At 51.7% G+C, this 23,068-nt stretch overlaps 12 protein-coding genes across 12 annotated transcripts; 6 read left to right on the top strand and 6 right to left on the bottom strand.

Annotated features, from left to right (window-relative positions):
• Window positions 1-15: 15 nt before the first annotated feature.
• Window positions 16-856, bottom strand: K460DRAFT_35244 (uncharacterized protein). The gene is made up of 4 exons (XM_040931653.1): window positions 581-856; window positions 451-516; window positions 286-351; window positions 16-217 (listed from the first exon to the last, which is right to left on the bottom strand). Exons 1-4 carry the CDS (start codon window positions 709-711, stop codon window positions 166-168), a joined length of 315 nt encoding a protein of 104 aa, XP_040794032.1. The 5' UTR covers window positions 712-856; the 3' UTR covers window positions 16-165.
• A 1,310-nt stretch (window positions 857-2,166) lies between these two features.
• On the top strand, window positions 2,167-3,488 carry K460DRAFT_362210 (14-3-3 protein epsilon; the record flags this gene model as incomplete). Its single annotated transcript, XM_040932606.1, has 4 exons — window positions 2,167-2,474; window positions 2,535-2,776; window positions 2,826-2,896; window positions 2,945-3,488. 4 exons carry the CDS (start codon window positions 2,170-2,172, stop codon window positions 3,059-3,061), a joined length of 735 nt encoding a protein of 244 aa, XP_040794031.1. The 3' UTR covers window positions 3,062-3,488.
• A 1,868-nt stretch (window positions 3,489-5,356) lies between these two features.
• On the top strand, window positions 5,357-6,842 carry K460DRAFT_362209 (uncharacterized protein). Its single transcript, XM_040932605.1, has one exon. It carries the CDS (start codon window positions 5,381-5,383, stop codon window positions 6,362-6,364), a length of 984 nt encoding a protein of 327 aa, XP_040794030.1. The 5' UTR covers window positions 5,357-5,380; the 3' UTR covers window positions 6,365-6,842.
• On the bottom strand, window positions 6,510-7,531 carry K460DRAFT_362208 (mitochondrial inner membrane protein). Its single transcript, XM_040932604.1, has 3 exons — window positions 7,144-7,531; window positions 6,931-7,050; window positions 6,510-6,842 (listed from the first exon to the last, which is right to left on the bottom strand). The coding sequence occupies exons 1-3, from the start codon at window positions 7,440-7,442 to the stop codon at window positions 6,677-6,679; spliced, it is 585 nt and encodes a 194-aa protein (XP_040794029.1). The 5' UTR covers window positions 7,443-7,531; the 3' UTR covers window positions 6,510-6,676.
• Window positions 7,532-7,722: 191 nt separating this feature from the next.
• Window positions 7,723-9,396, top strand: K460DRAFT_373473 (uncharacterized protein; the record flags this gene model as incomplete). The annotated part of the gene is made up of 5 exons (XM_040934586.1): window positions 7,723-7,887; window positions 7,941-8,066; window positions 8,125-8,202; window positions 8,260-8,954; window positions 9,006-9,396. 5 exons carry the CDS (start codon window positions 7,723-7,725, stop codon window positions 9,394-9,396), a joined length of 1,455 nt encoding a protein of 484 aa, XP_040794028.1.
• Window positions 9,397-12,036: 2,640 nt separating this feature from the next.
• On the bottom strand, window positions 12,037-13,426 carry K460DRAFT_362205 (uncharacterized protein). Its single transcript, XM_040932603.1, has 3 exons — window positions 12,748-13,426; window positions 12,451-12,555; window positions 12,037-12,399 (listed from the first exon to the last, which is right to left on the bottom strand). Exons 1-3 carry the CDS (start codon window positions 13,074-13,076, stop codon window positions 12,306-12,308), a joined length of 528 nt encoding a protein of 175 aa, XP_040794027.1. The 5' UTR covers window positions 13,077-13,426; the 3' UTR covers window positions 12,037-12,305.
• Window positions 13,427-13,630: 204 nt separating this feature from the next.
• K460DRAFT_35172 (uncharacterized protein) lies at window positions 13,631-14,427 on the bottom strand. Its single transcript, XM_040931584.1, has one exon. The coding sequence runs from the start codon at window positions 14,077-14,079 to the stop codon at window positions 13,687-13,689; it is 393 nt and encodes a 130-aa protein (XP_040794026.1). The 5' UTR covers window positions 14,080-14,427; the 3' UTR covers window positions 13,631-13,686.
• Window positions 14,428-15,583: 1,156 nt separating this feature from the next.
• On the top strand, window positions 15,584-15,953 carry K460DRAFT_362202 (uncharacterized protein; the record flags this gene model as incomplete). Its single annotated transcript, XM_040932602.1, has 1 exon — window positions 15,584-15,953. A coding segment is annotated over exon 1 (221 nt), but the record flags the coding sequence as incomplete, so codon positions are not given.
• A 408-nt stretch (window positions 15,954-16,361) lies between these two features.
• Window positions 16,362-18,304, top strand: K460DRAFT_272383 (phosphoglycerate mutase-like protein; the record flags this gene model as incomplete). The annotated part of the gene is made up of 6 exons (XM_040927795.1): window positions 16,362-16,422; window positions 16,494-16,547; window positions 16,604-17,338; window positions 17,386-17,481; window positions 17,529-17,693; window positions 17,748-18,304. 6 exons carry the CDS (start codon window positions 16,362-16,364, stop codon window positions 18,302-18,304), a joined length of 1,668 nt encoding a protein of 555 aa, XP_040794024.1.
• A 48-nt stretch (window positions 18,305-18,352) lies between these two features.
• K460DRAFT_35103 (uncharacterized protein) lies at window positions 18,353-19,355 on the top strand. The gene is made up of 2 exons (XM_040931551.1): window positions 18,353-18,848; window positions 18,929-19,355. Exons 1-2 carry the CDS (start codon window positions 18,689-18,691, stop codon window positions 19,243-19,245), a joined length of 477 nt encoding a protein of 158 aa, XP_040794023.1. The 5' UTR covers window positions 18,353-18,688; the 3' UTR covers window positions 19,246-19,355.
• K460DRAFT_35076 (glutamyl-tRNA amidotransferas-like protein subunit A) lies at window positions 19,355-21,673 on the bottom strand. The gene is made up of 3 exons (XM_040931525.1): window positions 21,249-21,673; window positions 20,607-21,202; window positions 19,355-20,510 (listed from the first exon to the last, which is right to left on the bottom strand). The coding sequence occupies exons 1-3, from the start codon at window positions 21,383-21,385 to the stop codon at window positions 19,465-19,467; spliced, it is 1,779 nt and encodes a 592-aa protein (XP_040794022.1). The 5' UTR covers window positions 21,386-21,673; the 3' UTR covers window positions 19,355-19,464.
• On the bottom strand, window positions 21,674-23,035 carry K460DRAFT_35088 (endoplasmic reticulum protein-like protein). Its single transcript, XM_040931541.1, has 4 exons — window positions 22,806-23,035; window positions 22,521-22,655; window positions 22,369-22,469; window positions 21,674-22,320 (listed from the first exon to the last, which is right to left on the bottom strand). The coding sequence occupies exons 1-4, from the start codon at window positions 22,824-22,826 to the stop codon at window positions 21,963-21,965; spliced, it is 615 nt and encodes a 204-aa protein (XP_040794021.1). The 5' UTR covers window positions 22,827-23,035; the 3' UTR covers window positions 21,674-21,962.
• Window positions 23,036-23,068: the final 33 nt, after the last annotated feature.

The following is a 23,068-nucleotide window of genomic DNA, read 5'->3' as shown; positions in this document are numbered from 1 at the left end:
TAAATCAAGCCAGTCGCGCGCCAATATGCAGTAGATTCATAACATGCTATCTCCAAATCGAAGAGCCGTCAATCGAGTCTGTTTTGTGTACATTTTTCAAAGGCTAGAGACAAAACCCTTGGGTCAGCCTGCGCTGTCTATTCTACCATCGCACTGGGCATGCGCTTACTTTGATTCGCCCTGGCCGGAAGCCTCGCCCTGCTTGATGACATCATCACTATACGTCGTCAGTATTGTCTCTGGTGTAGTTGGAGTGTGCGAGGCAATTGGGAGGTGGGTACTGACATGTGCTTGTCGAGTTCCTCGAGGTGCTCCCTTTGCCGCTGGAGCTTCTGCTTGATCGCGAAAAGCCTGTGTGATCCGTCAGCATTCTAAACGCATTCAAGCTGCTTCCCCAATGGTATGCATGTACCAATGGAGATGCGTTTTGGCGGTAGAGTATGCACGTACTTGGCCTTCTCTTCCTGGCGGATGTAAAGCTCCTCGGCGGCGGACTCGCGCTTGGTGAAAGCATCACTGGGAGTTCAATTAGCCACCTCCAAAAAACTAGGCACTGTAATAATCCTAGGGAACTACTCACCCTCCAGCGGAGCCGGTGGGCCTCGACGAAGCGGAACCGGTAGCACCTGCAGTCATACGCAGAGTGGAGGTGGAGAAGTAGCGGGGAGCGGCGAAAGCGCGCGCGCTCTTGATGATCGATGTGCGAAGCATTGTAATGAGTTGTCGAGTGGATTGGTGGATGGAGGGGGTGGTTATATGGCGGGTTCAGATCACAAGGAAAGGTGGAGTGATGGCTTGTCGAAGCTGCTCGACGGTTGATTGGAGCTTGGACCTGCTGGCAGCGTCATGGCCCTCGGGTCGTCATGTGATGTGGGAGGAGACGATGCAACAAGTCGCAAAGGTCAGCGATCATTGCACCATCGAGTCTCTAGAGCTACAAAGCATGGGGTGACACGTAGTAGAAGTACTCGTGGACTAGATTGCTATGTGAAATGAGATGAATGACTTTGCTATTCAAGTCCTATTACCCAGGCTGGCACAACGCGCGCGTCCTTTGCTCTGGCCGTGAATCCAGAACGTCCAGGCAGGCTGGGCTGCTGTTTAACCAAAGCAAAGACATGATGACAGTACGCTCAAATTTCGGAAAAGAAGTGCAAAGATTATGCCCAACCAGTGCTATCGGTCAGTGTACATGTCGTGGTCATGGAAGGATTGTACTGCGGGGCGTGAGGCCTGAACGACAGAACAAACCCAACGGCCAAAGGTACCCAAGTACCGCTCCACAAGACTCAAATAAACAATATTGAGCTAGAGAAACTGGGCCGTCAAAGTGAGAAGTTGTGCCGCCGGGGCTGTTCTAGGCTGCGTGAAACCGCCCACGGACAGGCAGGCGTGATCGACACCGCTATTGCCAAGAATCGGCTTCTCCCTCCAAGTCCTCCCACTTGATAACTTGACCACACAAGCCACCCTCTGACTAGAGACCTCCACCTCAGTTTCTTCTACCAGCAACCACCGTCGCCTCCAACCGCCTGCCTTTCTGCACTGCTACTCTTCCTCGTCAAACTACCTCTCTCTTCGTAAGTACCCCACCGCCTTTCGTCATCCCCCCAGGCCCGCGAAACGGCCTGCAATTTGCGCCTTCGCCAGCCTCAATACACGCCTGCCAGTCCTATCAGCATAGCATGTCTATCGAGGCCGCTATCTCCGGAACCCCTCGCCCCTCGCGTCACTGATGTCGATTATGTGCGCGTTGCTTGGGCTGCGGTCGTGGAAGAGCCGCTCAAGCCGCCCCTCTCTACGCCTCCGCCGCCCGAATCAACGCACACGCACGCAATTGACGCAGCTTTGCGTGTCGCATGCCGGATCCTTCGCGATTGCCCACCAGCTAAACGCTCTCGACCACGAACCTGCACTTTTGTTCGCCCCCAACAGAGCGCACACAGTGGAGCTGGCTTGCTCAACAATTGCGATAACACGGCGATGGCACTTTCTGCGAGTTCGACCTCTGTACACTTTAGCTAACAGTATCTTGTATTACAGTTCACGTCACAATGGGTTACGAAGATTCCGTCTACCTGGCCAAGTTGGCCGAGCAGGCCGAACGCTATGAGGGTAAGTACATCTGTGAAGAGCTGCGAGCCAGCGGTCTAACCCACTTTGGCAGAGATGGTCGAGAACATGAAGGCTGTCGCCTCCGCAGACCAGGAGCTCTCCGTTGAGGAGCGAAATCTCCTGTCCGTGGCCTACAAGAACGTCATCGGTGCCCGTCGCGCTTCCTGGAGAATCGTCACCTCGATCGAGCAGAAGGAAGAGTCCAAGGGCAATGAGACTCAGGTCACTCTCATCAAGGAGTACCGCCAAAAGATCGAGGCCGAGCTTGCTAAGATCTGCGAGGACATCTTGGAGTGCCTGGACGGCCACTTGATTCCCTCTGCTGAGAGCGGCGAGTCCAAGGTTTTCTACCACAAGATGTAAGCAGTTCCGCTGCGAATTCGTCTCGAATCCTTTTTTAATTTGTTTGCGTCTCATAGGAAGGGCGACTACCACCGCTACCTCGCCGAGTTTGCCGTTGGCGACAAGCGCAAGACCTCCGCCGACAAGTCTCTCGAGGCTTACAAGGCCGCCACCGACGTCGCTGCCTCCAACCTTGCTCCCACTCACCCCATCCGCCTTGGTCTCGCCCTGAACTTCTCCGTTTTCTACTACGAGATCCTCAACTCACCCGACCAGGCTTGCCAGTTGGCCAAGCAGGCTTTCGATGATGCCATTGCCGGTACGTGAAATGGCAGGTGGCGGCATGCGCAGTGCTAACAGAAACGCAGAGCTCGACACCCTATCTGAGGAGAGCTACAAGGATTCTACCCTCATCATGCAGCTTCTCCGGGACAACTTGGTAAGTTCACTTCATTTGTATAGGAGACCTCCCTGACCCTGTTTCTAGACCCTCTGGACGTCTTCTGAGGCCGAGCCTTCCGCGGAGGCACCCGCTGCTGCGGAGCCTGCGACCGATGCGCCCAAGGCAGAGAGCACCGAGGCCCCTGCTGAGACCAAGGCATAAATTGACTGAACTCCAAATCGGGCAAAAATGACAAGGGCTAGGGTATGGTGCATCTTGGTGTAGGTTAATGATGTCTGGTTCATCGTTTTCTAATGGCATGGAGGGTGCTTTAGGGCCCCAAGGCCGTATGCTTCGTTAGACTCTCAATCTTCAACATGTCAGCATCTCAATCCCAACCCTATGCCCTCCTTTTTCCATATACGCATACCACTCGAGTCTTGTATGCCCGTGTTGTACGTTTCTAGAGGTTCACATCTTACGGGTCCATGATGTGTAGGACTCTGTCGTTTTCTCCATCATACACGTTGTGTCTTTGCTCAGCTCGCGCTAGTTCACAGGGGCATCTTGCTTTCCTACAGTCTCTCAAAAAAGATTTCGAATAAACTTTACATGTGCTAGGCTCGCAAGAGCTATACATTTGGCCACAATTGATGTTGAATACTACATTGACTCGTTTTACTTTTTCAAAGTCTCTTGTTGCCCTTTCTTCCATGCCCTCCTCGTCCTCCCCGAGTATGCCGTCTATCGGGCGACTATTCATTCGCCTGTCCTCTACAACTGCCATCCACTAAGCATTTTATACTAGCAGTAATGTTTAGGAGCTGGCCCAAGCATCTAAGTGGTCTTATCAAGGGGCGGCTCGATAACTTCAGTCCAGTGCGGTTGTAGGATAGTGGAAACGATCACCTATAAGCAGCAGAGTATGAAAATGAGCATGTCTTCAATCGCCAGTCGACGAGAAGAGAAATAATCTCGTATGAATGTAACGCCTTTCCTAGCTAGCTGGGACAAAAGACACCAGCTATCAATCCGGTCATCTCATGAACCCCGCCACCAACGATTGCTCGTTATATACAGCCATATACTCCGGTGCTGAGAATAATGCGTTGAGCTCGACGTTTGCAGTCCATACCTTCCATACCACGCTCAGCCACTGCCAAAAACTCTTCTTGTACAACTTCGTGCGGCAACTCGGACACCTTCCATCTCTGCAGTACTCCAGGCATCTTCTGTGGAAGAGGTGGCCACATCGTTTGATCTTGGTGGCTGGGGTGAGGATACTGTCGTCCGAGTTCGTCGGTGAGGGCGTGAACCTGGTGATAGAAGGGTCGTTTGAGTAGCGACGTAAGCAGATGGAGCAGATCTGCTCGGCGGTGACCTCGTCGGATGGGGTGGGGAGCTGTGTAAGACCTCTTTCGAAGAAAGTAGACCTGAACCAGTAGATGGGCCCGTGGAGCTGGAGTTGAGGTCTGGGTGCTTGCGAACTGAGTGGCTGCGTGAGAGGTGGTGCTTGGAAAAGCATCTGCCCTGTTGCCACTGCGGTGATGGGTTCGCTGGCTGTTATAGCAGAACCCTTGTGGGTTATCATGGACTCGCTCGCCATTGCGGGGGTTGAAAATATGCGCTAATGGATTGGTGATCCGTTGGGAAGAATGATTTGCTTTGAATAGTACGGTGGTTGATAGCATAAATAGGCGGATAGCGATGGGATGAGCAAACAACATGCCGTGATGAATCAACGCAGGGGATATGAATTGTTGAACCTAAATGGTTGAGCGAAAGGTCTGCAGCGTTCCTGCTCCGGTGAATATGAAAAGGTGGCAGTGGAAGCGACGAGCTATGGAAGGTAAGCATCACTTCGTCACATTCAGCATTTACTTACCATTGTCCCGTCTTTCAGGCCGAGAGCTTTTAACTCTACATTATCGGTACTATGTTTAGTTTATATGTTGACAGACATTTGAGTGAGAGCGTCCGCCGGACACTCTCGATCTCAAAAGGAAGGATGGGAATTATAGTGGAGATATTTGGCGAAGCCCACCCGGAGAAAGCTAAAAGAGGTGGGACTACTACTGCTAGAAGATACTGTAGAGCTTGGTTTGGTTGGAGTGCTGCGTCGGTGAGATGTTCCCTCTTCCTCGAGAGTCTCTCACTCACATCTCTAAATTACATCGCGCATATTGACAAGGTCAAGGTTAAACGGTTTCTATTACCTCTTTGAAGAAGCATTTATCGACGATGTCGCATACTTTACCTGTCTAGCTGGCCTCTCTCACCTGAGTGCTCTGCAGTTCGCGTTCTATCGACTAGTTTTAGCCGTCACCATCACTCTCACCCCTTTCGCGTAAGCAGCTTCATATGAGGTCTATATCTTCCGATCACACTCGAAAGAAACAAAATTAAGAACCTCGTTGACGACGATCGACTCGTACTTTACTCCACTTCCACGGCATGTAATGCAAATGACCACTCCAAAAAACTGTTAAATATTGATAGACTTGAGTATCTCTCAGGCCTGCTTTCAAGGAATACAAGAAGATGGGTGTGACTCAGTCCCGACTACAAAACACGCCACAGCAATATCCCGATATGTCCTCATCATCACCAACCTCCTCCTCAACTGTGCGACAATCCCCGATTATATCTGGCACGCAGTCGCTATTATCTCCTGTCTCTGAAATATCTCGCAATGGTAGATATGACAAAACTCACTTTCCATTCCTGGATCTGCCGCCTGAGATCAGAAATATGATCTACGAAGAGCTTGTGGTGGTAGGCAAGATCTTCTACGCGCCCGACTCCTACGACATCTCAAACAACCAGCGATTTCACGAATATAAGCTCTTCCGAAAGCCAGAGCTGCAGCTCTTCAGAGTCTGCAAGCAGGTCCATGAAGAAGCTGAGAACTTGTATCTTTCCAAAAATCTCTTTGTGCTTCCGATCGGATGGCAACAGTGCCACCCCTTTATCGAGCTCGGTGACTCGTTGCGAAATAAACCTATTACCGAGCGTCATGTGTTCTCATCTGCTGGTCTGGCGTATATCAGGAACGTGAGTGTCGCCGTCGATCAGCAATTGGTACCGCTGTGCGCTTATACACACAACGACTGGAAACGCGATGATCAAACTTACAGTTATACTCTATTTTCGCAAAAGACAGCCCAAGAGAGATATGAGTGGGTCCACGAAGTGCATCTGAACACGTGCTTCAGCAGCTGGGACGTAATGCTCCAAGATCTGGAAACATTTGAAGCCGGCCTTTTCTATGTCGAGGTGGATTGCACGAATGCATTCTGTGCAATTGGCGATTGTAGGCCAATCAACAGGTCAGTGACAGATTGGATTCCCAATGTCAAGCCAAAGAATATCGACGTCCTCGGGCTCCAGTCAATGGAGGAGAAACAGGATATCCTACACGCGGCTAAGCAGAGTGGGGTCAGTCATCGAGAGCTCCGTTACGACTACGGACTGCGTTTCCGGAAATGTGGGGATAGCAAAGTGTGGGACAAGTGGAGGATGTAAGGAGAGATCGAGGTTGAAAGCGAAGATAGTATAGGGAGATAGTAAGCTCCCGCACGCTTTATTTCTCAAGACTGGTTTGATAACGGACTGACCAGATGTAGATTGGCGTTAATGACGAGCGGTGAGGTTAATTGGTGCTTCACGAGGCCGTTCTATCATGTATAAGCGACTCAAATGCTCTTCCGAATACGGCATTGCTTCATTTCCTGGCATATTGGAGGAGGCGCTTATTGCCACATTTGCCTTTGGAATTTTAACTTGGTAATCAAACATTGAAAGCTCTTATATTTATTGTACACGACCTTGCCTATTCTAAGCATGCCATAACCTTGTTATAGCCTCGGTGATACCGACATCGTTCGTCTCAAAAGAGTACAGCGCCAGACCGAGGGCGACGGTTCCAGCCCGGAGAGCCCACAACGATGCCTTGTGGACGCGGGGGACACGCTTCTTGGGGAAGTAATCGATGATACATGCTCTGCGCAATATTAGCCTCTGCTATTCTCCATGTGTTTGAGATGTCGTCAAGATGCTCGACGTGACCATAGTGCGTCTGAGATACTTACTCAAAGCCAATGTGTGAGTGTATGATGAGCAGAGCGCAGAGAATGGAATCGGTGACGGGGTTCAGCGATCCAGCGGCGAAAGGCGCAATGGTCACGGGAATGAGGCCGGCTGCGACGATCCTGCTCGACATATTAGTTGTACTGCTCACTTCAATCATTCTCCGACACCCTCTCGTTTCCCCCCTCGAGCGACGAGGGGCCTTTGCTACACACCTCTCAAAAGTCCAGTGATAGTTTCCATGTGAGGGTGATGGGTTAGGCACGGGAACTGGGTCGTTCGCCGTCCCGACGATGGTCTGGGGCAGCGGCGGCAGGATCTGGTTGCGCTGGGTGGCATGGAAGGCAGCAATTCGCGTGGACTTGGGGATTGCTGAGCGCGCAAAGGCTGGGCGAAGCTGCTGGGCGATCGGTCGGTTGATTGCGGAGCCGGCCATGGTCGACAGCATGCGCTGCGAGGCGGCGGGCGTCTGGCAGGCTTGCCTGAGGAGCCCGGGGCGCATGATGGAGGCCATTGCAGCGGTGTGGACGTGCAATTGGAGAGCGGAGAGGCGACGGACGAGGCGTGAAGATGTTCGAAGGCCGGGACGTCAAGATGTCGACGATGATACCTCGGATCAGCGGTGCTGACGTTCCTACGGTGCTCATTGGCCAGCGGTCGGAGCCGGGAAGTCCCGTGACAGCAGATTTCGAACCTCATCGACCTCACTGGGGCCAAGCTGCAGCTGTACGCAACTCATCCCAACCCCATCACCGCCCCATTCCCCCATCTCCTCTGTACCGCGAGTTGACGCAATGGCTTCCCGGCGGCTCGCACTCAACCTGCAGCAGAGCATGCGCTCTCGCGCCGCCATCAACGCGATCAAGTCGTCCAAGGCCTCGCCCTTGACCAGAGGCCTCGCGACGCCCGTCGCCTACGGCTCCAAGACCGAGTCGACGACACTCAACAATGGCTTCACGGTAGGCCCAATGTCCTAGGCGCTAGGAGGATTGCAATTGACCCGTCTGCGTAGATCGCTACCGAGCACTCCCCGTGGGCTCAGACGTCGACCGTCGGTGTTTGGATCGATGCTGGCAGCCGCGCAGAGACGGATAAGACGAACGGAACCGCACACTTCCTGGAGCATCTTGCCTTCAAGGTACGCACACCCCACAATGGCAGCCATGGGAGATGTGAAGGCTAATGCACGGCAATAGGGAACCCAGAAGCGCACACAGCAGCAACTGGAACTCGAGATAGAAAACATGGGCGGCCACCTCAACGCCTACACCTCGGTACGTGTAGTTGCTGGATTATGTATTTGCCAACAACACCTATTGATGACATAACAGCGCGAAAACACCGTCTACTACGCCAAGGCCTTCAACAACGATGTCCCCGCCGCTGTCGATATCCTCTCCGACATTCTCCAGAACTCGAAGCTCGAGCCCCAGGCCATCGAGCGTGAGCGTGATGTCATCCTCCGCGAACAGGAGGAGGTCGACAAGCAGCTCGAGGAGGTCGTATTTGACCACTTACACGCCACCGCTTTCCAAGGCCAGCCGCTCGGTCGCACCATCCTCGGACCCAAGGAGAACATCCAGAGCATCCAGCGCTCCGACCTCGAAAACTACATCAAGACCAACTACACCGCTGACCGCATGGTCCTCGTTGGCGCTGGTGGCATTCCCCACGCGCAGCTCGTAGATCTCGCCGAGAAGCACTTCGCCAGCCTGCCTGCCGAGCCCCAGGACTACACCTCCAAGTCCATCGCCGCTGAGCAGAAGCAGAAGCCCGACTTCATCGGCTCCGAGGTCCGCCTTCGGGACGACACCATGGGTACCGCCAACATTGCCATTGCTGTAGAGGGTGTCAGCTGGAGCGACCCTGACTACTTTACCGCGCTGGTTACACAGGCTATTGTCGGCAACTGGGACCGCGCCATGGGCAACTCTGCCTATCTTGGTAGCAAGCTCAGCAACTTCATCTCGCAGAACAACTTGGCCAACAGCTTCATGAGCTTTTCCACCAGCTACTCGGACACTGGGTAAGTTTATCCTCACAGGACTACAAGGTTTCCGAACGCTAACACCGCCAGTCTTTGGGGTATCTACCTCACCAGCTCCAACGTCACCTCGCTCGACGACCTCGTTCATTTCACTCTCCGCGAATGGTCTCGTCTTTCCATGAACGTCACCTCCGCCGAAGTCGAGCGCGCCAAGGCCCAACTCAAGGCCTCCATCCTGCTTGCTCTTGACGGCACCACCGCCGTTGCGGAGGACATAGGCCGACAGATTGTTACCACCGGCCGCAGGTTATCACCCGAGGAGGTTGAGCGTGTGGTTGGCCGTATCACAGAGAAGGACGTCATGGAGTTCGCGAGAAACAAGCTTTGGGACAAGGATGTAGCTATTTCAGCCGTTGGCCAGATTGAGGGCCTGTTGGATTACAACCGTATCAGGGGTGATATGAGCAGGATGCTTTCATAAGCAGCGTGGACTGTTTTTAGGAGATGCAGCATGTAGGCGATTTGAGCATTTGCCGACGGCGACTGTATTTTGTGTACATTTAGCTGAACTGATCAAGAAAGATTCCCATTTTGCTCCTCTGTTCGAATGGGTTTGTGTACATATGCGAGCGGAATAGAGGGATTGAAACTAGAACAGGTTGGCCGTAACGAACTAGGAAGCCGTCCTAAGCAGTGAGTGACTCGCCAGAATAGCCCCTTAGGTCGAATATCTGATTCTTGCGTCCCTTGTACCAATACACCGGGACACTCCAGCTAGATGATCGCCAGCAGTGGGCAGTATTTCATCATCAACAAGAATCAATACAATATAACTCTTACCGAAGAGAAGATTGGGAGTATGAGATGAGATGAGATGAGAGTTTCGTTGATGCTAAGAACAATCTCTTTGGAGTAAGAAGATATGTGTAATGCAATGCAGGGCAATGTGATACGATGTGAATGGAACGAGTCCTAAAGCGCGATATGCCATCTAGGAAGAAGGTGGGAAAGATGAATTGATGTGTTTACTTGGAATGAGGATCGAGGAGTGAAGGTTTTGAGGAGGGGGAAGGTGATACGCATGATACCCGTTGAAAGAGGATTTTGTATACATAGGTATAGGCACATACCCAAGTCTAACTTGTTACACGTGCGCAGCAGTCATTCAAACCTCAATCTCATACTCCGCAGAGAAACCGCCTTGAGAAAAATGGCAGTATCATATCGAATGGTTAGGGTGGAAGACGCCACATGGGAACCAGTTGACCACCTCGATCATTGCGAAGAGCTGCTTGGGGAATATCTTGAAAACCATCGGCACTTGTGTATAGTGGGATGGACGGAAAGTGCTAGGATAGACGCGCTGGTAAGATAAGGCGACTTGTGGAGTCTGGGTGTACTGTTACGTGGACACGCACACCCCTTATCCAGCAAAGCTCGCTCTTCGTTCCCAGCGTCTAAGCAACGCGTGTTGGTGGTCCTTTCAAAGCGGAAAACGCATGAATAATAGTACAGTGACTGTGTATCAGAAACCGGATAAGAGCACTGTCTCAGGCTTTTGAGTCTGATTATGATTCTGTTGCTGCGGATTTGGCGGGATCTTAGGATCTGATGGCGGATAGATGGGTGAGTGGGCCACTTATGTATACTAGGGGGGTGTGGATGTGTGTGGTTCCAGGGTCAAGATATTGCGTGAGAGACTAACCAGGGAAGAAAACGCCTAGTTCAAAATTTTGCTGCGCGTGATAAGTAAGATAATCCATCAAGTTTGATAAGCACACTGTGGCCCCCCTCAGGGATAACATACTTACTACTAGTCTTTAGCATAGTCCATTTTCCACACACCCATCCGCTGCGAGCAAACGGCTCTAATGCACCATGTGGGTCGCGAAAACCAGGCGGGATCAACAGGATAAGACTTCCTTGCACATCAAGAATTGCAGATACGAGTATTTGCCGCATTCGCGCATAGCGCTCGTTTGGAGAAACGTACATACAGGTACATTAGGTTCAACCACGTGCCGCTAGCGAGTCGTGTTAGGGAGATCTTATTCTCCTTTCCTTCCTTCCCTCGTTCCCCGAAAAAAGCAATGCAGAACCAATGCAGAAAAGTGAGCACAACACAGCAGTGCAGTGCAGCAGAGTACAACACATCGATTTCGAGAATGTATAGCACACGTGGTCCAACAAGAGCGCTATCGGTCAATATCGGCTGGCTCCATGGCATGTGAGCAATAGATAAAAGAGGAGATGCATGAGCGAGGAAGGCAAGTAAGTGGGATTAAAGAGGGGGAGTCAACGTGCGGCAGTGGCGCTTGTCACTAGATAATGGGGTGGGGTTGGGCAGGTTCATGTCCAAGGTGGGTCGTTTCGTGCTGGGTTCGTAGTTTGCACGCGCCCTCGTGGTAAATATCGGTTACTGTTATTGTGGACTCTGAGGTTGCGGTGACCTTCAGAGTTGGCAGTTAGTGCCATTTTTCAGCCTACATGTGTGTGGGCTAATGTAAGGTAGGGCGGGCAGGGCGAAGCGCTCACCGCATCGGGAATGTAAGGGATTGTGATACGCAGGGCGCCTGCCTGAGTGAGTCAAATCCGAGATGCGTTTGATTGACCTTGTAGATGATTAACCGGTGTACACGACTAATGGTAGTCGGTGTCGCTTGCGTGAATCTTGGTAGTCTAATCAATGTCACGTTCGTTGCAAGTTCAAGTCCTGAATTTGCACAGTGTTCATTGTAGCTTTCGTATTAGCTTCAGGATATACCTATCTACTAATCGCGTTTTTATAAAGCTCAATGAAGCTGTCGGATAGGCTAAAGTACAGCTTTATGCTTCAAATACCAAATGTGCCTCCCGTGACTCGTCGGCAGAGCGAGTAAATTGCATATCGCAGAGAAACGTGCCGAAAAAAGGAACTCCAGAGACGCCGCAGCAGCCGTGCAACACGAAGAATGTGGAAACAAGAAGCAAATGTTGATGGTCGCAATATGCGGTGGTATAATCGCGGACTTGGTGCGCAATAAACGCAGGCTGGACTGGACCCGAGCACAGGCGTTTTGCCGAATAGAAGTTAGGTGTGGTGTCGAAATATGGTAAAACAGAAGCGGTAATGCTGAATCGAAGGGGAATGATGAACGCCAGTTGCCCAGCCCCGTGCCCTATGCAACGCTCGTAAACGCGATCAATGGTGGTGTATGTTTTATGCTGAGAGGGAATCGCTCTCGGTCAATAGTTGAGGCAGTAGATGATCATGATGGCTTCGTAATGTGGGTTCGTTAGGCGGGTAGCCTCGATGACGCGACGAGGATTAGGCGGTATGCCAACATGATGTGCTCCTCTGGCCAAGGCATCTCCGTGGATGGGTGACCTAGGCGGTGGGAGCGCGGATTGTTATTTGATAGCGCGCCCTTTGCCTTTGACTTTGGAGCCTTTGCCAGCGCCGGTGGATGTGAGTTTACTCGTTTGCATGAGCTCGCCGATATACCTACGTCTCGTTAGGCACATGCCGTGTAACTCATAGTGGGGGGATACTTACGATTGGAGAAATTTGTTTCCGCCTTCAAGCTTCTCGTGTTCGTTCTTGACCACTTCTACGCGGTCGACAATTTCCATGAGGCTGGCTTGTAGAGCTTTGGCTTGCCTGGTGAAGTAGTTAGTCACATGCACCGATGGTTTGGCTGGGGATGAGCGACGAGACAACGAGGTGCCAGCAGTCTCTGAAAAGTCGAGATCCGAAACAACACACAGCAACATGATCGAGTGAATCTTGTTACTGAGTGTTGTCCGTGACGATGCGATCTGCGCTCAGCCCCATAAATAAAGAATAACTCACTCTATCAGAGCTTGACGGGCGTCCTGGCCCATCTTCTCTATCTCTTCACTGCTCCGTCGAGGACTCATGGTCCTCGCGTCGCCATCATCATACTCCTCCTCTTTGAGCTCGACGTTGGGGCTATCGCGCGGTATTATGATGGTGCCGCTCGACTTTCTGCTCCCAAGACGAGGTCTTTGCAGCGTAGGGTCACCTTTCAGCTGGTCCTGGTCGCTGATAGACGAACTCGATGAGGTCGTGGACATGTCGTCTGCGTACGAGGGACGGCGGTCGTCGTGTTCAGCGATGGTCGGATACGGAGTGATGATGACCTGGGGTTGCTCCGACATCTCAAGAAGGCAGCAGAGGTGCGGCTCTGTGTATTAGAGGGTTGAGGAGTCAAAGTGTGCAGGGTTTCGGCAGAGACGGCCGTTAGATCAAAGGGTGGGTTGTCGCCAAGTGGGTATGATGTCGAGGGATGCCAGGTAAAGCGGGCCCTTGTAAAAGCTAACCAGATTGATGTGAAAAGGGTCCACGGGGTCCACGTAGTAGAAATTCGGTTCCTGCGTTCGTGCTGGTGCCGCGGGATCTGGGAGGAATGTAGAAAGAGGTTGGAATGCGACGAGGGCGGACTAGTCAACCCGAAAAAACCGCGTGGTGGCTGCAGACTACCGAAGCTAGGTCCACAGCAATGGAGACGTTCGATGGCTGCATATGGCGGTGTCGACGAGAGAAGAGTACGAAGCTATTTGGCGTGTCAGCGGACATGGACTGCAACCACTACCTCTTCTGCTACTGATGCTGATCGACAGCGCACTCACCACTGGCTGGACGGCGATTTAATTTAGCGTGAGGCTGGTTGTTGCGCAAACGCTGGCCACACAGACTGGAGGCGACGACGACGGCAATGACAATGACACGGTTGGAGGCGGGCACAGCTTTGTTCACCTGGTGTCTCCATTATGCCACGCCTCCATCCCCAGCTCCCTCCCATGAGGAGGCTGAGGGAGCATGACGTCGCGAGTCCCTATGCTCCACTGAAAACGATGCAGGATCGTCCAGCCCTAGTTGCACCAAAACGTCACCACCAACCGTATATCCGGTGTGCCGCTCAGCCTTGGTACCAATCAAATATGGCAAACCCGTCCCAAGAAAAGGCTGCCAATCTTGCCCCTGCCTGAGGAGCTGCGGATGCTCGACACACAGCGCCAGCAAGCAACCGACCGCTCTACAGTCTACAGGCGCCCCTACACAATCCTCTGTACAAGCTGCAGCGATAGACCGATGCCACGACGGCACACAGCCAAACACCGCAAACCGCTCCACGGGTTCCATCGGCGACTTCATCGCCATACTGGCAAGCTTTACCCGGTTGACCGTTAATAGACGACGGATCGCTGCACACCTTGCCCGTCTCACGACGGCCCTGCGTGTTGATCCCTCGTTGCCTTCTCTGTTTCGTCAAAGGCTATGCTGTAGCTATATATGATCGCCAATAAATACCTGGGACCCTGCAGCGCCTCACACACTGCTATGCTGGAGTCTCGCTGCACCATTCCTTTATCGTTGTCCTGACCGTCACGTCAGACTGTGCTCCCCTTACCGCTCTCCTAGCAGACCTGCCAATGTCTTCGTCTACTGTGCAGCCGTTGGAAGCTGATCTTCAGTGCTATTACAGGCATGCGCGCACTAATCCAGCGCTCATGCGATGGATTGGATGCCCAATGACGGGGATTTTGTTTGATCATCATCCTCTCCTACCGTGCAGCGTCCCACCATTCGACAAGCGCCGTGCCAAGCGAGAAAGTCCGTGAATGACGAACCGAGTCATTGATCTCTAAAAGGAATATATCCCGGCGTCAAATGTCGCAACCCACGCCAATCCGTTGGCCTCGTTTGTTGGGGAGGCGGCGATCGCTAGGGGAAGTGACGTGCTATTACTCCGTCGCAGTAGGTAGTTTCTGTTGCCTGCTCCATTTTCACCGGCGCGACCCGCTCCGTTGCTGTTTGCTCTCACACTCATGAGTTACTTGGAGAGGGATTCGAATGCATGCAGACAACTCATCCCTTCTCTGCCTACAAAGAATCTCCACAACATCTGATAGTAATCTACACTTCACGGAGATTTATATCACCTCTTGGCATTATATTGTATATTATGTCAGGTACGGCGGCTCTAAGGTTGCTTGGACCAAAAGTCGGACCGCATTACGGCATTATTTGCCAGTCACTTGACGGTTGCACCAGTGACCCAGCTTCTTCAGACTTAACCTGATACCTAAGCATTTATCCCGATTGTCAACGCGGGGTAAATCCTGGAAGCAGCGGTAGCGGGCCTCCTACGTACAACTGGGTGCGCGTTGCGTGGGATCTTGGATTGACCACTAGTAGATTGAGACACGTATGTTAACACCAGTGTATCATACTCGCGCTCCTGTGGGTTCCCGAGATCCCCGTCTATGGATTCGCCTATTGAGTTCAAGTTTATTCACAAACTTGGCGGTATAATTACTTATTCTTGTCAGGGCCCTGCATCTTGAAACCTACTATGAAGCGGTGAGTTGAGATCGTCAAGCCTCCATGTGAGCAACCTTATTTCCTTGCTATTTGGGATCCAACAAGCAATTACCAGAACGGGTCTAATCGGTCCGCTACATTGACTCGCTGACGGCTACATGGTTTCCATTCCACCCTAGATCGACAGGTTCGAACTAAGGCGGCAGATACCGCACATCCACCGAGAAAATAGTGGTACACCAGGAGAAACTCAGTCCCTTTTCCCCATCAAGTCACAACCACCGAAAGAGTAATTGGTCTAATCCTTTCCCAGTGATCTACTGTACGTGCTTTTCAGCAACGAAGCAACAAAGAAGTCCCACGCCAAGATGCTCACGTCATCCTTTGGCGCTTTACATTTATTAACTAATGTTCGTGTGGAATTCCAAGCTAAACTCCGCTATCGCTTCGGTTGGACATCGGCCCGACATCTCATTCTGTTACACGCGGCTTTACTTCGATACGCCTCTTCCATATCACTTTACCAACACTCTGGAGTATTGAAATTTCACCGAGATACCCATGTGGCGTTTGGAACGGAATTGCGTAATTAATTCCCCGCTGAAGGGTGGGCGGCTCCGGGAGCAGAAGCACGGTACCTAACGGTGAGATCTGTTGGAGTGACGCATCGTTGTTGATGCTCAAAGATTGACATGGTAGAAGTAGAGGACAGTTCTTCAGAGTTCGTCTCCAGAATCTAATGATCTTACGTCTACACTGTGTTCACATTTCAAGGTAATCTTGCTGTGGACTATTAACAAATAATGATCAATGCATCAATGACAGTATAACACAGCTTCACGCAATAAATCCGTATGAGCGGTCCGTAAGTGTAGATTCACTTGCTACGAGTTCCAGTCGAGTGTGGCTGGGCCATACTTGGCGTGCGTCACCACCAGCCTAGCGCGTGGCGCAACCTGGAACTTTTCCCAAACATTCGAATATCCAGATGGCCCTAGAGCAACGTGGTACAACTGTCGCGTCGTTGGCGTTCGTTACATTATTCGCGTATCCAAGAATCCCTTGGCCTTGCGTTGTCTTAGTGCTAGACCTGCATTGAGCTCGTAATCACACAAGCCATGCACGGGATACTCGAGCTCTCGGTACAGCTCCTCAACTCATTTAATCCTGCAAAATTCGGTACGTGATGTAGCATGAGACAATGCGCATTTGGCTAAGACCTTCAATGCAAAAGTCTTACTAACGGCTAGTAGGTCGGCTTGGAGCGCAAGTACCCATCCAAGACCAAAATGCTGTTCTGAGGCGTGAGTACCGCTTTAACTTAGGATTCGGGATATTCAGCGCCTAACAGAAACTATAGCTACAGCGACTACGAAGTCTTCGGGTCTTCCAGATTACTTCGTCACCGACGATGGACACTTCCAAGGTCCAACCCAAACTGGAGAAGCGCCATATCTTGCGCAAACGAATCTAGCGCCATTTGCAGGAGTCTCGTATATTCCCAATACGCCTCTAGAAACCCAAATGCCCATCGCAGGCAATGTAGATAACAAGAACATCTTCCAGAGCTTTGCGATCCTCAGTCCCTACTTTCCCAATCCTCGAGGTTTCGGCGTGAACGAGTATGCAATTCCTCCAGGATCCAACGTATCATGGCTCAACATGGTGCATCGCCATGGTAGTCGATATCCCGAGTTTAGCGGCGACGCTGCAGAGCGTACCCTTGGGAAGAAGATCTCGGATGCGGAGGGTAACTTCACGGGTCACGGCCCTCTTGATTTTCTCAACAAGTGGAAGTTCATGCTGGGTGCTGAGATCCTGGTACCGAATGGCAAGCAGGAGCTGTTCACCTCGGGAACCCTGCACTACTACCACTATGGCCACCTGTATCCCAACAATGGAAGCAAGATTGTTGTCAGAAGCACCACACAGAGACGCATGACGGAGTCTGCGGAGTACTTCCTTGCTGGCTTCTTTGGCCTGGGCTGGGCGCAGAACGCAACGCTCGAGTTGGCTATTGAGTGGCCTGGCTTCAACAACACCCTTGCAGGATACAAGAATTGCAACCATTCGAGTTGGGATATGGCCCGGGAAGGTAGATTACATATTCACTCATTACAGAGTACTGGCTAACATGTGTAGCTCTTATGGAGTGGGTAGGTGTCTACCTTCACGATGCTCATCAGCGTTTCAGGGACAATATCTCAGGTGATCTTGACTGGACGCTGAGTGATACGTGTAAGTCATGAGTGGAGGCACTCGGTTCAACTTGCTTACTTGTTTAGACAATGCTCAAGCCCTTTGCTCCTATGAGACTGTCGCTCTCGGCTTTTCTCACTGGTGTGGTCTCTTCACTTACGAGGAATGGGAAGGCTTTGAATATGCTCTCGATATCGGATTCCAGGCTGGAACTGGTTTCGGGTCCCCCGTTGGTCGAGCTATAGGCATCGGTATACTTTCCACCATGACTTGCTGTAAGTATGAAAGGGTCTGATGTCTCGCAGGTTATGTACAGGAAGTTCTCGCCCGCATGCAGCACCACGTTATCACCGACCCGACAGCACAAATCAACGTGACGCTCGACAATAACACCGCTACGTTCCCGATTGATCAGAATATCAACCTCGACTTCAGCCACGATGCGGGAATACTTAGTATCCTTGTTGCTTTCGGCCTCACGCAATTCAACGACGTGCTTCCTACAACGCACATTCTAAAAGATAGACAGTTTCTCGTTTCGCATCTCCAGCCATTCGCTGGTCGCCTCGACATTGAGGTGATCAAGGCGCCTGCGCCAGTATCCGCTAAGCGTTCTGACACGAAGGTTTACCTTGAGGGAAAGCCAACAAGCTACGTCCACTTTATCCTGAACCAGCGAACGATACCACTAGGAAAGAGCCATAAAGAATGCGGCGATAGAGATGACGGGTGGTGCGAGATGGAGGCATTCCTCAAAGTGCAGCAGAAGCAGATAGAGCTAGCAGATTTCGACCATGCATGCTTTGGAGAGTATGCAAATCCCAAGTACGGGGATGTTACTGATGGACGACCAGTAAGGTAGGCTGGATACCGTCGGACGCAATACCAATATCGAAATACCGGAGGCCTGACTCAATCGGGAGTTCTTCGGGTTGGAAAAGAATAATCAGATAGATTATTCTAGAGCCTAAACGCTGCATTGGGGTGTGGTCAATATTAATTTTCCTAATGCAACAGATTTCACTGGATAGTTGAGCTCCCTAGCTTACAATCTTCTTCTTAAACCCACGGCACCAGTTTGATCTAATATTACCAAGCTTTCACTCCTCTCTCCTTAAATACAAGAAACTCCCACACTATCCTTTCTCTCATCACAACTCACACCCACGCCCACAATCCACTTCAAACACCATCTCCAAGCACGACTTTAACAACATACTACCCCAACAACACACCTCTCATCAAAATGTCTACAAATAACTCAACCATGGGTCCTCCCTCCGAAGCAACCCGCCGCAAGCTCATCGCGTTCTTCACAACACCCGTTTCAAGCACAAACGACTCCGAGTGCATGATCTGCCTCGAGTCACTCAGCACCAGCGCTAGCGAAGAGGACCCGGCAACCAGTACGTATGGCCTAACAGCCCGCGCCCAACTCCCTTCACCCCCCTAACAACAAAAAAGCTAATTACCGTCCCCAACACAGATCCCGCCCTTAAGCTGAATGTCTGCGGCCACGTCGCCCACCACCACTGCCTCCTCACCTGGTCAAAGGAAAGTTCAAACTGCCCCCATTGCCGACGGGGCATGTTTGCAAAGCCCCAGCAAAATCGCGCCTTGGAGAAGATGCCAATTTGCAAATTTGCGATTCCGTTCCTGAGTGGGGAGTACCTCGTCTCTTCAAGGTTATATAACGAGTGGCTGGACTCGGCTACGAGCGACAAGGAATACGCCGCGGTTATGGAGTTTAGGCAGGTTTGGGATGAGAGCGATAGCTTCCTGGAGGAGTATCTTAGGGATTAGGTCTTCCGGGTGTTGTTTTAGTTTTAGGATGTTCTCTTGTGTCGGCGCTTGGGGTCTGTTTTGTTTTAGTGGAGTATGAATCTTTTCTTCTGATCCTCAGAAATCGCTCCAGCCTACAGGTGATGCTGATGTGATTGATACATTTCTTCTCTGAGTATGTCCAGGCTACCTTGAAGAGCTACTAGATAATCCCTAATCGTATTACCAAGGCATTCAGCCCTATCTCTTTAGTACGTCAACCCATCCTTCTGGCCTCACCTTGCCTCCTACATGCCCCTCATGCAACCATTTCTCCCCATCATAGCCAAACTCAATGAGCGCATCCTCGCTTCCCCATTCACCCTGTCCGCTTAGACCGATAGGAACCTTCCCCTTGCCCTTGATGCCATCTACGTAACCCACGGGAAATTGTACACATGGAATGCCCGTGAAGTTCGCAAGCCATACATACTCCATGTTTCTCAACTGCATATTTCCGTTCGTCACGCCATGCGTAAGCTCAGCAGGGTCGATGGGCCAGCCAGCATTTGGCGTCGTAGGTGTTACGATGATGAGGCCAGGATGAACACGGAAAAGGTGTGCGAGATGCTCCATGAGGATATTGCGAACGCGCTGAGCGAGGAGAAAGTCGGTTGCAGGCGTTTGTCGAGCTACACTCATGAGGATCCTGTTGGGGGCCGTGAGCGCGTAGATAGACGTGTTATGTCCACTTGCACCTTCCGCCAAGATAGTCATCGCATGAGCCAACTGGCCCTGCTTCAGGAGCGGGATACTGATATCGACGATCTCATAGCCCAGTTCAGATGTGAAGTAGTCCAAAGCTGACTGGGACGCTTCCTGCACGGGCGGATCAGCACGATCAAACCATGCCCTGCATACCCCGAGTACTTTGTTCCGAGGACCCGTGAGCTTTCGCGGCGGGTTGAACAAGGAGGATGGGTAATGAGAAACGTCGGGCTGGGCGAGGACGCGGTACGAGAGCTCGAGGTCAGACATGCTGCTTGCCAGCGGGCCTCGCACTGTAACTGACTTTCCTGCATCGGGCATGGGAGCGGTCGATACTCGAGCGTGGGAGGTCTTCAGACCGTAGAGACCGCAGTAGTTACTGGGTATGCGGACAGACCCTCCGCCATCAGATCCGATGGCAAAAGGAATGAGGCCATGGCCTACGGCTGAAGCGGCGCCACCAGATGAACCTCCTGTATAGTACGAGTTATTGTATGGATTCAGTGGCGTTCCCCAGATGGGGTTGTTGTTGGTAGTATCTAGGTATTGTTAGCCAATCTCTACCTCTGGTCCGACCGATGCAGCCTTTACTCTTGATGCTTAAGGCTGCGAGCAATACTGGAAGCTTGACTCACCCATACCCAGCTCATGCATATTGAGCTTCCCAACCAAGATCGCACCCTCTTCCTCAACCTTCTTCACGCACCAGCTCGTCTCTTTCGCGCCACCCTGAGTATAGTCATAGCTCGTACCAATGTACCGCTTATAGCCCGTAACCTCCAAGTCGTCCTTGACACCGAAGGGAACGCCATCCAGTATACCCAATGGTTGTCCTTTCTTCCATCTCTGCGTCGACTCTTCGGCAGCTTGTCGGATCAACTCCACCTTGCTTTCCAGGAAAGCCGTAGAGTACGGCGACGGCTGCGCGACATCTCTGCGTATGAGTGGTAAGAGAGCTTCCACGACATTTGTAGGTGTCAGGGCGCCGCTCGCGTACGCGTCATGGAAGTCGGCAATAGTGTAGAAGCGGCCATCGGGCTTATAATCGGGCGCCGCACGTAGATTCGACTTGTTCGTATACCTCGCAGGAGCTTCGTTACCCGGCTGCGGGAGGGGTATCACGGTGGGATCGTATCGCGGGTCGATGCCGTCTAGCTGTCTGCATTTGCGCAGCGAGCTGAAGCCTGCATTGCTCCAAAGGGCGTACGGGAGTAGGGGTACGAAAGCGACGCTGTACTTCTTAGCATTAACAAATGAGGACGTTAGGAGAGACCTACAGGTTGGCAAGATAGTGCAAAGGCCAACCCTTGATCACCGGATTACTACCGGGTGGTGGAGCTTCGAAGGGTGCATCGTGGGCCTTAGGTGTCGGATAGTTGAGGAACCGCGTCCTTTCATTATCGCTTCCCGACATCTCGGATGCTTCTTACTCCTGGTGGATTACCTCGATAGACACAAAGTTTTAGAGATGGGATCAGAGGTGCCGTACGGTCCCGGCAAAACCTATTGGTATTCGGCATGTGATAAACGCGTTGGTAAGATTTCCTCGGATTTCACGTTTGGCCAGACAAGTATTTTGCAAGTGTGCACATCGTATTCCGTGCGAGGCTGGAGGTGAGACTATAGCTGAGCAAAGCTCCTCTGCATCTGGAAGCTGATGATTTAAACATGCGTGGGAACGAGGAGGCAGACGCAACCGAAAAACATTCATGTGTCAATACCAAGCTACAATTCCTAGAGCTTAAACAATGCTTTTGCTCACTTGAATACCAACTCCAGCCATAACACGCTATGGTGACCAGAACATAATGATACAATCATATACGTATCGTCTACATCTCCTTCTATCCATCATCGTAACGCTCGAAGATACGATCCTTGCGTGACAGGCCCTCTTGCGGACACACTAAATTTACGCTGCACGAACTTGATCATGTCAGCGTCGCAGATAGCTTGTTGTGCCGTGTCCGCTCCATGTTGCCTGTCTCCGTCTACAAAGCCTTGCCAGAGACCTGGTCGCCCATGCGGTTGTATTCCTTCTGCATGTTCTCAACCTGCTTCTTTAGGTTCTCCATGTCACGGTCCTTGGCAGCGAGCTCCTCCTTGAGCGCACCCACTTCACCAACACCACCAATATCTTTCGCGGACGTGCCCTTCTTGCCCTTCGGGTCACCCCTGAGGGTCTTGACCTCCTCTTCGAGTCGGAGAACGTCCACGATCAGAACGTAGGTACGGTTGAGGATGAGGGACAGGAAGAGGGTGAAGCCGCAGAGGTACATGTTGCGCTGCGAGTAGAATTTGCGGGCCTGGACCTCCATACGCTCGATGCCGCCTAGGCTAGCATTTCTGCTTGAGATGTTAGTAGAGCTCTATCCATCGAGTGCTCTCTTCACTTACCCGCCACGACCTGAGTCGTCTGAGCTAGAGAGCTCGAGTTGGACGCGATAGACGCGGTTGACGCTGTCAATGAAAAGAATCAAAATGAAGATGAAAGTAATCTAGTCAAGGGTTAGGCGTGTCTCCAGTTTCGATGCAATTCTTTCCCATACCTTCATGCCATATTGTAGTTTCGCTATTATCGGGCTCTCCGAGATGAGCGTGAAGAGCTTGCGACGCCAGGTGAACGGCAGAGGGACGATTAGGGCCATGAAGATAACCATCTCCGCCACCAGGAGGAGGAAGACCTGGAAGCAAGATAAGGGTCAGCGGGGCGGCCTTCAACAACGCGCTGACAAGGATGAGCACGCGAGCAATGAGAGTGCCGAAAACGCTTTCGAACTGCTCATGGCGATACTTTCTCCTCACAATGGAACCAGGGAGCAGGTAATACTTACAAGACTATAGTAGAGCGTCATGTTGGCTACGTGGTACGATTTTCAGTGTACGAGCTGATGTTTGTGTTGAGGCGGGGTTGAGCGATGGAATCAGCTGTAGTTGAGCGACGAAAACGCTTCAGTAGTGGACTGGACGGAAGGCCAAAGATGGACTGGGAAGGAGAGTAGTTGTAGGTGAGGAGGGGAAAAGCAGGGACGCGATGCTGATGTAGGAGCCACACTGCCTAGCTTGTGAACAAATACGTCACAAAGTCGCAGCTTCC

The sequence above is a fragment of the Cucurbitaria berberidis genome (genome assembly GCF_010015615.1).
Source record: "Cucurbitaria berberidis CBS 394.84 unplaced genomic scaffold K460scaffold_1, whole genome shotgun sequence".
In the NCBI taxonomy this organism is placed as follows: Eukaryota; Fungi; Ascomycota; class Dothideomycetes; order Pleosporales; family Cucurbitariaceae; genus Cucurbitaria; species Cucurbitaria berberidis.
The sequence above is the reverse complement of the archived record's forward strand: the minus strand, read 5'-3'. Positions and strand labels throughout refer to the sequence as shown.